The sequence below is a fragment of the Lycorma delicatula genome, chromosome 2 (genome assembly GCF_047948215.1).
Source record: "Lycorma delicatula isolate Av1 chromosome 2, ASM4794821v1, whole genome shotgun sequence".
Classification (NCBI taxonomy): Eukaryota; Metazoa; Arthropoda; class Insecta; order Hemiptera; family Fulgoridae; genus Lycorma; species Lycorma delicatula.
Window position 1 is genome coordinate 166,891,179 of NC_134456.1, and position 12,236 is coordinate 166,903,414.

The 12,236-nt window shown below is 30.2% G+C and overlaps 1 protein-coding gene across 1 annotated transcript; it reads left to right on the forward strand.

Moving 5' to 3' along the window:
• The first annotated feature begins 235 nt into the window (after positions 1-235).
• On the forward strand, positions 236-5,442 carry LOC142320310 (uncharacterized). The gene is made up of 3 exons (XM_075358017.1): positions 236-349; positions 3,014-3,121; positions 5,296-5,442. Exons 1-3 carry the CDS (start codon positions 263-265, stop codon positions 5,440-5,442), a joined length of 342 nt encoding a protein of 113 aa, XP_075214132.1. The 5' UTR covers positions 236-262.
• Positions 5,443-12,236: the final 6,794 nt, after the last annotated feature.

Consider the following 12,236-nt stretch of genomic DNA (forward strand, 5'->3'; position numbering starts at 1 on the left):
TATTAATAATTGCGATAATAATTTCACTAGAGAACTGCTTGTAGTTTTGGTAGATGACATTCAACAATATTACTGTATTATAATTATAATAATTTAACTGTGGCTGTGCTGTTTGTGTATGGTAAGTGAATTACATATACAATTTATTTTACTTTTATAAATTGTACAATAAATCATAAACATATTTACTTTGTAGCATTTATTTATTGTTTGTTATTACAGAAAATAAATTTCGTACACCTGGAAGAGAAGGCTTGAGATTATGAATAGTGACAGTCAGAAAAGATTTGTTATGATTGAAGAGACCAACTCAGTTAAATCTGAAAATTTAAAAGTTGAAAATGAAGTGGTAAGTGGTCGATTTTGTATACAGTGGTACACCAATTATCCAGATGGACATTGCAAGGCCAAATCTGGATAATTGAAAATGGTAATTTAAAAAAGGTTGTTGTATATATTGCACATATAATTCTATATTTAATGGGTAATACAATAAGTAAAAAAAATAAAAGTAAAAAAGTAAATGTGTTTCAGTTAAATTAAGAAGAAATTTGGAAGATGAAAATAAAATGTACAGTGTAAGAAAAAAGAGATAGTAAAATGTTGCAAAAAATACAGTATATAGACATTTGCTTTTATAATCAGTTTTACAAATGTCGGTATAATATATATATATATATATATATATATATATATATATATGTATCAATTATTATGTTTTTACTAAATGAATTGCAAATAGGCAGTTAAATAACCCAGTATAATAAATATTGATTATAGGAATTGTAAAAATTCCTATTTAAACCATATGTCACAGGAATGGTACGCCTGAGTGTACAAGACTACACATAGTTTATATGTCATAAATACCATCCTCATTTAAATGGATGATGGTGGGGTAGCTTTATTGTTCACTAGTTGGTTACTAGTTTCAAAAAGAGTAATGACAATATTAGTGGTGTAGCCATGATTACGGGTTTTTACAATTTGTGTGCCTGCACTTCTGTATGCTATCAAGTTTTATTTATATATATCCAGTTTCTGACTCTGAAATGTCTTAATTTCAAAGTGTACTCTTTTTATTCTAATAAAGTGAATGAAGTTTAGCCTACCTTTCCAGTAAACTTTCATCATCTGGTAAAACTTTTTCTGGTGTATATACTGAATTTTTTAACAAGATAGTCAATAATCGATTTTATTTTTTGGAGATTTATTAGTAATATCATCATGAGTAAAATTGAGGAAATACAATGAAACTTTGATTCTTTGGGCTAAAACTTTTCCAAATCCAAGAGTTGTAAAAAGGAGATTGTTTGTGTAACAACGTTCAGTTTGTGGCTTTCAGGTAATTCCTGATAGCATATATACAGCTACAAACAAAAGCATCTCATAATTATCAGTCTGTTTCCACAGGTGAAACCTGAAAAACTGGTTTAGTAGTTTTTTTAAAAATAAATCTTTGACATAAAGATTAGTCTGCTTGACATAAAGAATGTCAACTAATTTATTTGTAAAAAATAACCCGAATAATGAATATACATTGTTAGGACATATAGAATAGAGAAACAATATGATACTATCACTTCAGCAATAAATTAGAGTAAAAATGGAACTAGACTCACGTATGTTACAGTAACCCATCAACAAACACAATAAAATGGGTCAATTCATAATTATGAATTATTTCATCAGTGGCACTTTTTAGCAAAAAAGTGGATGACGAATTATTTCGTCAAGGAAATTTTTATCAGGGTAGTTATTTGATGAGTTATTTCATCAAAAACTATGAAGGGGGTTAAATAACTTGCTATTAATTGTCAGTATTTGGTGTCATAAGTTTACATGATTTATGTTTGGTTGAATTGTAGTTTTAATCTCGCTGGAAACCTGAAAAATTTTGCAATTTTCATAGAAAGTTTTCTTTGATGCATTTTTCTGTTATTTTTATTTCTTCTATGTCTTCTTCTGTTATTATTTTTTTAGTCTTTTGAGGTGTAGAAGTAGCTTGTTAGGGTTCATTCTTTGTAGATGACCGTAAAAGGTGATTTTTCTTTTTCTGATTAAATCGAACACTTTCTCCCTGTTCATTATTGTGTCTTCTTTTCTGTCTTTGATGGGCTGAAAGACCTTTTTTTTTAATATTGTTCATTCATTTGTCTATTAGAAATTGTCAGATGTTCAGTCAGATATAGAGCTTCTGATCAAATGACTGTTCAGTAGTGCCTTATTTTAGCATTCAGTGATATTAATTATCTGCTGCAGGTGTTTAGTTAATTGATAGATTAGCCACTTTACTGTGTATGGACCTAATGGCTTCTTTTTCAGAGATGATCGACTTCAATAATCTCCTCTGGGTATTTTAAATCTTCAATTTTGGTAATTTCCTGTGTGTTATTGACAGTTATTAAAAAATCATTATAAGAAATTTTATAGGGTTTACTTTTATAATTTAGTAAAATTAAAAGGAAATTTAGAAACATAACAAGACAACAGTACTGTCTTTTCATAACTTCAACTGACAGGAAGAAAAGCCTTAATGTCCTTCTGAATTGCTGAATCATATGAAAAATCTTCCCACTAATTTATTTAAAATAAAATCAAATATTCTCTTTTATGGAAACAACATTCCGCTGTTGATGAATTTTTAAATAATAATAATTATAAAAAAAACACAGTTTATCTGCATTCTGATCAAAATGTATTTAAATATATGCTCAAAATAATTTTCAATAGGCTCTGAATTGTGGATTATATTTTTGTAATTTTTTCATTTTTAATATTTACCGTAACATTATTTCATGTGTTTTATATAAACAGTTAATATAGACTTTGATCGCATCTATTATTATCTCATAATTTGTTTTTCTTTAATCTATTTTATGATGACAGTATATCTCGATAATAGACAAATTTACAATGGTATAATTAAGTTTGTCAGAATAAAAAAAGATATTTTATTTAATATTAATTAATTTCAACATTTTTGTAAGGTTTTTTCATCTTATTTTTATAGGAATCTGAGATCTCATTAAATGATGACATTCCACCTCGGATTAATCTTAAAATTAATGATGTACACACTGTAAAGGCAGAAGAAGAGGAGGAATTTTATCCAGGTCATGTAAGTATTTATAATTATTGGATATTGTAACATACATGATGAGGTTGGACAGAACCCTGAAAAAGAAACTAAATTATGAAATATAGGTAATAGGAACTATGCTAACCAAAGTACACACGCCTTTGACGACAAAAAATTCATAACTTATTTCTTTGCAATGGCGACAGAAATATTCAGTAATGAAGTAAAAGAATAAATCTATCGTTTCCTTATTGAATTTCTTTAATTCACAACTTCACCCATCTTGAGAGTGAAGAAATAATGAATATTTTTAATATCTTAATGTTCAAGGGAGCTAGGGGACTCGGTTAATGGCTTAAAACCTTCTCTGGGGTAACACATATGTATTCTGAAATTTGAAAGTAATCAGTCAGTCAGCTTCGTCTCACATGATGCATGAGCAAACAGACAAACTATATATATATATATATATTCCCAGTTTGAATTTTCAAAATCGGATGATTGTTTTCTGATATAAGAGCACCACATCGCACCTCCAAAAAAGTGCACCAGGGGCACCCCGTTTGTTACCAGTTCATAGTAATGATTCGGCTAGCCTCCCATGAGGTGTTCATATACCTCACCAGTCTAGCCTCATGCAGTCCCCAAGGGAAGGTCATTATTGTTAAACAGAAAGAAATTGTTCAAAATTTATTTAATATTACTCATTATTTTTGTAATATTTTTCAGTTGACTCATATGTTGACCATCACATGCCAATTCTTCCTTCCACCTGGGACACATGAAAAAGATGTGCTCCATTGTGTTAGTTTCTTCACAATACTGACATTGATCTGTATACCTCCTTCCAATCCTGCAGACGTAGACCCCAAATGACCCATGGTCTATTGACCAATACAGCAGCTACTTCTGGGATCAAAATATAGCTCTAATGTCCTTTTGGATTCTTCCACCTCCTGCTATTCAATAAACATACGGGTCCTTGCCTTCTGTGATCCTGTCCCTTTTTTCCTTGGCTATGAGGTCCAATGGTGGCATTCACACCACCACTAGTGAAGCATCCAAGGAAACTGTCCTATATAATTGGGCTACCCTGATTGCCAACTTCCTATACTTGCTCTTCAGTCTGAAGGCCTCCCACCGTACCGCCATCACATACAATATTGTATGTGATAGCAATAGTATCGGCTGTATATCCAACACCACCGTAGACGCTAATATCCTGCGTTTAGATGCCCTGGGACCTCCGACATTGGCCCTTAGCCTCATCAGTGTTGATGACATTTGCTCCGCCTTCTTGGCCACCTAAAATAGATTTATCATTGTTTTTGTTAGCTTATTTTAAAAGAATCTTTGGAACCATTGCATAAAGATTCCTCAACTTTACAGTATAATTAAAAAATAAATCTTGACTTAGAGTATTATAAATATTTTGTTCTTAAATATATCTTAATAATAAGGTTGTTTTTGAAGCTTATGGATGTTTTTCTCATTAATAATTGTGTAAATTCTCAGTAGAGAACTGCTTCAAAAATTACATTATATATAAATATTTTTGGTACATGATTATCAACAATATTGTTAATATGTAGTTGCAGTTCTAAAAAAAGTTTCTATATTGGTGATAAATATCAAATCCGAGTCAGGTATTGCATTTTTCATTTGCTACTAAATTCAGTTTCCTTGTTTCACTCTTAAACTTCAATATTATATGGCAATATAATAAATAAATATAATTTACAATCAAACTCCTATTTAGTAAATGGTGAATGTTATAAAAATATCTGGTAAGAATTGTTTAGCTATAAGATTTAACTCAAAATCTTAGGCAACGTTATCTCTAAGGTAAATGATATTTACCATGATAAAAAGTTTTACTGTAAGCATTATTAACATAATGTCAGTAAGATTAGAAAAAACAAACTCATGAGAATTACCACAAGAGTTTTAACAGATTATTTGATTGTAAAAGGTTTTATTGTAAAATTTGTAGAAAAATCTATAATATGAGTTGAAACATCTTTTGATAATATTTTGCAAAATCTGGCATATTAAAGTCACCTAATAATGATAGTAATAATTTAACTGTGGCTGTCCTGAATGTGTGTGCTAAGCAAATTACAGGAGCAATTTTTTATTTATTTAATATATTATACAAAAAAATCGTAAAAATCTTTTCTTTGTAGCATTCATTTTTTTGTTTTTTATTACAGCAAGTAGATTTACTAAAGCTGGAAGAGGAACTACTTGATATCAAAAAAGATCATTTAGCAATTGAAGACACCAATTTGTATAAATCAGAAAATTTAGAAGTTAAAAATGAAGTGGTAAGTAAGGATATTAGATTCTGCATACAGTGAAAACACCAATTGTCCAGATGAACCTTTACAAGGCCAGATCTGGATAATTGGGTAAAAATTTACTTTAATAAGTTTTACAAAGGCTAAAATACATATATGTTTTTGCTAAATGAATTGCAAAAAGGTCAATTGAAAAAAATTCAGTAAAATAAACATAAATAAAATATTTCCGGTTGAAGTGAAGATTTATTTTTCAAATGTATTATTTTTTCTTTAATTTCTTAATTTGGATTTAAGCAGTCCAGTTTTTCAGACATCTTGAAAATCGGCATCCTACTGTTTTGTTTTTCATTATTATGGCCTTGCATGTAAATTTTGGATTCCATGCAGTTCATTTGTGAACCTGTATATATTAATTATTTAGCAGATTAAACTTTTTATAGTCCATTTTTTTTTCTCTACATAAATGTCTATATGTACGATAGAATATTCTTTCAGCCTCTGCAAAGCACGGAATTAGAGAAACACTCTTGCCTCTAATTTCTTACTTCAAAATGCCTTCAGGCCTAAGCTGATTCTCAGTGATAACTTTTATAAATTCTTTAACTGTTCACAATTTATATAATAACTATTAGCTTTTTACATTGTGTAAAAATTGTTTTTTAAATAAAAATTAATAAAACAAATTTTAAACTTCTAAAAATATTCAAAATGTTTTTAAAGATTTTTTTATTTTTAACAAATATTTGTTCAGTCAATAATGAAAAAGTATTACAATAATTATTAATTTATCATATCTTATCTTTGGATACAAACTTAATTTTAATAAAAGTATCTCCATCAAATTCTGTTTGCAGATTTATAAGGCTGAATTCACGTTTATATATATATTCATTTTCAGTATTAATTTTTTCAACTATTTCCAAATTACCTGCTAAACTAAATAATAATCAAAATTATTATAAAATTTTCAGCAACATTTTAGAAAACTATTATTCTATTTTTAAATGATTTAAAATGTTCATTAAGTTTATCTTTAAGATAGATTTAATGAACATTAAATCTAAATAGGTCATATTACCTATTTGTTTTATATATCTTTTCATAATTCTTCCATTTAATTTTATAAATACCAGAAGACCCACATTTATTTTTTACTTTTTAATGTTTTATTATTATTATGCTTTTACGGCCAACATGGGACTACTTAAGTCAATTTTAGTTGCATCTTTTCTGAGAAAAGCGTGTTATTTTACTCTTCCAAGCTGCCCAGTATTTCTTCATCTGTTCAGATCTTGCTTTCTTTTCTTCATCCGTAAACACCCTCTTCGTTGTATTAGGTCGTTTGTCTGTCTTTTGTTTAAATCTAATGCTTTTCTCTTTTAGCTTTGTAATTTTTCCAGTTTTATTCTGTAGGTCAGTCAGGGAAATTCCCAATTCTTTCATATCTTCTGTAATTTCTTTGATCCATCCTACTTCTAGCTTTTGGAACCAGAGCTTTTCAATAATATTTCTTGACAGTCTTGTTTCCGGCATCCTTATGAGATGACCAAAGAAAGAGATTCTTTTTTTCCGCGTAGTATCAGTAACAGGCTCTATTTCTCGATACACCACCTCATTTGGCACAATCCACCATCGGCCTTCTTTTTGGTGTTTTTTATTGATACACGTTCTGACAATTCTCCTCTCTATTTTCAGAATTTTTTCAATTCGGTTTTTCTGAGTGATTTTGAAAAGGGTCTCGCTTCCGTAGGTGACTTCTGGCTGTACTACAGTTTTATAATGTTTAAGTTTTGTTTTAGTCGAAAGGCATTTTTTGTTATATGTTGACCGAGTTAATTTTTGGGATTTAATCATTTTATTTGCCCTGTTTTGCCATGTCACTTTTTCATTTAAATTATAAATTATTATTTCCCCATGATATTTAAATTGTTTTACTATTTTAATTTTCTGATTGTTTACTGTAATGTGCTCTATTACTAGAGGATCTATGGCCTTTAGTTCAGTTTTTTCGAAAGAGATATGAAGCCCTATCTTTTGTGCTAGGTTTTAAAGGCTCATTATTTGTGTTTTGGCTTCTTGAATATTATTTGCTAAAAGAGCGAGGTCATCTGCAAATCTTAGGCGATTTAGTGTGATGGAGTTTTTCTTAGTACCCTTTTTTATATTTTTGGGATTTATTTCATACCATTTTCTCATGACAAATTCGAGGGCGCAGTTAAAAAGGAGTGGTGAGATGCCGTATCCTTGCCTCAATCCAGTTTTTATGTAGAAGGGTTGAGAGAGTTCAACTCTGAATTTCACTCTGGACTGGGTATTGATTAAAGTTAATTTTATCATGTTTAAGAGTTTAGGGTGAAGGCCCAGGTTTCTCAGAATATTCAGCATGGTTGGTCGGTGTATACAATCATAGGCCCTTTTAAAGTCAACGAAGGTGATTATTAGTTGTTTTTTCCGTCTTTTAAATAAGTCCATCATAAGTTTTAGGGATATTATATGCTCCGGGCAACCTCTCAATGGCCTAAATCCCCCTTGGTATTCCCCAAGTTCCAGTTCAAGGTGGTCTTTGCATCGGTTGTATATGATTCTCGACAGGATTTTGTATGTTTTTAATGTTTTATTATATGATTATCAGGTTTGTATTTTTTATTTGTATACGCATCAATTTAGTTTTCTATAATTTTATTTGTATAAGATTATTTTGCATATTTTTATGGGTAGTAATGTAGTAATATTTGTATTACTGAAAAATTCTGGATTATATTTTTAATATCAATCAATGACGTATGATATCCTTTTTTTATAGCTATATTCTTTATACTAAAATTAAAAAATTCCCATTTGTTGTTTATGTATTTTATTGCTCTGTTTATCATGTACTTAAAAATATTAACCTTCTGGGACCAAATATGATTAGAATTCCTATTTATAATAATTTCATTTCAGGTAGGTTTTTTATATAATTCAGTTATTATTTGATTGTTTTTATTTTAATATTTACATCTAAATAATTTAATTTTCTGTTATGTTCCATTTCATATGTAAAATATAAAGTTTTATGATCTGAACTGAATTTATTTAAAATTACTTCATCATTATCTATAACTGGTTCATATATAACTAAATTATCATCCACGAATCTGACCCACATTAAAATTTAATATACATGATTTATGCCATATACTGTTCTATTATCAAATTCCTGCAACATATTTTTGACATTAAAGCAGATAAGGGAAATCCCATGGGTAAAATATTTTCTCATATGTAACAGGTTCCAATAAATTCAAAATAATTCTGCTGACATGTTTCTAATTGTTAAATATTTATAAATTTTTTGTCTTCATCTGCTTTTATTAATTTATTTTCTATTGAGATTGTGTAATCAATGGGTTTATCTGGGTACATATTAGTTATATCTAAGCTAGTAATTATAGTTTTAATAATTTTTAACTTATTTAATTTATTAATTCGTACCTGTTTTTTATTTTATATTTTATTTGTATTCTAAATTTATCTTTGATCTAATTGCTATATCAATAATTTTAGTAATAATATAACTTGGGGCTGTTTTGAAATTAATTAATTTTCTTGTTGATATACCTTCCTTATGTAATTTTGGGAAATCTGTAAGTTTTGGGGTGTAAGGTATGTGTGGATAATCAGATATGCTATTTTAATTTATTATTATTATTAAATATTTCCTTGTATTTAACTATGGAATCTTTTTTTAATTTTTAAAACTTTATTGTTGGGTCATTAATTTTTTTAAAACCATTTCATTTATATATTCATTGTATTTCTCAATTGAAATAACGGGAATTTTTGTTTTATCGTATTCTTCCGGTATTTATAAGATAAAATCCAACAATTGCAAAAAGGTTACAAAATGTAAAAAGCTAATAGTTTTTGTGTAATTGTAAACAGTTTAAGAATTTATAAAACATTTCACTGAGGATGGGCTTAGGTCCAATAGTGTTTTGATGGAGTAAAAGATTAAAGGTGAGTTTCTCTAATTCTATGAATTGCGAAGGCTATTGTGTATATATATATATATGGGTGTAACATTTAGGATCAGACTTTGTAACTTATCTCCAAAATAACATCTTTTAACAAAAGTCAGATTGAGCCATCATAGGTTATGCTTGGAGGTATCCTGAACAAATAGGAGAAATTTGTCTGGTGAATTGAATCTAAAAAAACTTCATAGCTTCATTTATCATCAAATCACACCTCACTAGATCGCATTTAGAGATGTAACTCGGAACCGAGTTTGACAGGTGACCCCTTGAGAGGCATCACTGAAAGGTCTTTTTTAAGTAATAGTCCACCTGCTGAACCAAGCAACACCAGAATTAAGAAAAGGCAGCATTTGGATATGGTGGGCTTCCACTTAGAAGATAACATGCAACTGGAAGCATTGGAATGCCCTAACACTACACACACAAATAAGAAAAATACAAAGTCCAAAATCAAACCAAATCAAATCATCTACATTTCCACACACAAAGTAAACTTGCTGCAGCAGACTGGTAAACTAAAAATAATAACTGGCCGAATGGACCAATACAAAATTCTCCTCATGGGTCTGCAGGAAATAAGAAACACTGACCAGGATGCCATGGAATCTCACGGATATAGACTCTGCAAAGGTATACCTGGAAAGAGAGTGATGAAAAGTCCCACAGTTTGGAACTGGCTTTTTAGTCAGACTCAAAATAATAAACTCCATACAAGAATTCAAGTCACAATCTCCGAGAATCTCAACACTTACACCAAATGCATCTAATAAAATCTACACTATAATATACAGCCATGCATCCACTAATAATAAAATAATTCTCCAAAAGACTACAAAGAAACAGTAAGGTTCTGGAATCTACTTGAACTAACTATAAATAACATATCTGAAATCCATGTTAAACAATTAATTGGAAACTCAATGCCCAACTAGACAGACAAAGAAGACCACGACATCATCGGAAAATGGCCCGCCCAAAAGAAAACAAACAAAAATGGAGAGAGATTCATCGATCTCTGCAGAAACGACAACCTAATATTGAAATCCACATATTTCAAGAGGAAATCTCAAAAAAATCAAAATCTAAAAACAACTTGATTACAATATAGGAGAATGGTAACTAGACCGTCTTTATGGATAAACAGCACGACATGGAGATCTACGGTGTAAAAGTCATCCGAGGAGTTGACACTGGATCCAATCACTATGTAGTCAAAATTAGATTTGCTCTCCAAAGAAAACAATAAAATCAAGTCCTAAAACTAGAAGAAAAGAGGATCCTGCCCGACTGGTCAAGAATGAAAATGACCAAAAAGCAACCAAAAAAATAACAATCACAGATAAACTCAAAGATCCAGTCAACAACATTAAACAAATCGCAGAAGAATTAGCCCCAATAAAATCCCGTACAAAAACATCAATGTTGGAAAGGCAAATGTGTCAAAACAGTGGAAAAAAACATCTACTATTGCTATTAATCCCAAAAATTAGAAATATCCTTCCAAAATCTAGTAAAACAAAGAAATGAAACCATCTGACCCCTAAGGAGAATAAAGAGACTACATCATTAAGAAACACTGAAGTCAATAGAAGAAACTGGCTAACAGAAATATGGACAATGTGGAAATCCTTGTTAAATATTTTAGTGATTAACTAAATTGTGAAGAACCAACAAAACTCGTAAACTTTAACACCAACACCACCAGAAAACATCAACCAACTCACAATAAAAGTAGTCTACCAAGAGCACTGGGTGAGATGAAGAATTACAGAGCAGCAGGAGAAGATCAGACTTTTTGAAAGATCTGAAAACATGCAGGAAGATCAGCAAAAATTGTTCTTCATCAACAGTTTGTCAACATCTGGATCAAAGAAGAACTACCAGAACAGTGGACAATAGCCCTCATCCATTTGCTACACAAAAATGGGGGCAAAACAGACCTTAACAATTAACTGGGGAGTCTCACTCCTAGACACAACATACAAAATTCTTACAAGAATCATCCACAACAGGAGCAAACCACAACTCAAAAAAAAAACGAGGAGAATACAAGGAAGGTTTCAGAGCCTGGAGGAGCTGCCCAGAACACATCTTGAGTTTCAAGCTAATAATGGATTACAAGAGGATGTGGTCATAACGTTTGTAGATTTCAAGAAAGCTTATGACTGCATCCCTACTAAAAATGCTAAGACACCTTGAACTACTCATCAAATTATAAACATGATAAAATTGACCCTTACAAACAGTGTCAAAGGTAAAATTCAGAGGTGAGCTCTCGGAACTTTTTGAGATCAACACAGGACTGCGCCAAGGCAATGAGTTCTCACCACTATTGTTCAACTGTGCTCTAGAAATGGTAATGAGGGAATGGCTCAAGCTTAAAAAGGAATCTCCCTAAAGTTAAAATGGGTGGAAAAATTTTAACAAACTGTCCTAGTTTTGCTGACGACTTGGCACTTGTAGCAAATGTCATTGATGAAACTAAATCACAGATATTAGTACTTGAAAAACCTTACAAATAAAATTGGACCCAAAATTTAGTAACCCAATTTAAATACCTTGGAGAAATAGTAACAAACAATCTAAACAAAAAATCCTTTATCTGAATAAGAAGAAAAATCTAGCTGAAGCACAAAAATTAACCTGGTACACTTAAAATAAAAATGCCTATCAATAAATTCAAAAATAAGGCACAAAAACACAGTTATAAAACAATAAACTACTTATTCAGCAAAGACTCTTCCACCTGAACGAACAATCAAAGACAGACAGATTCTAGAAGATGGAATGAAAAAATTGCAAGCACTTGCATGGATAAAAAGTATCAGAAAC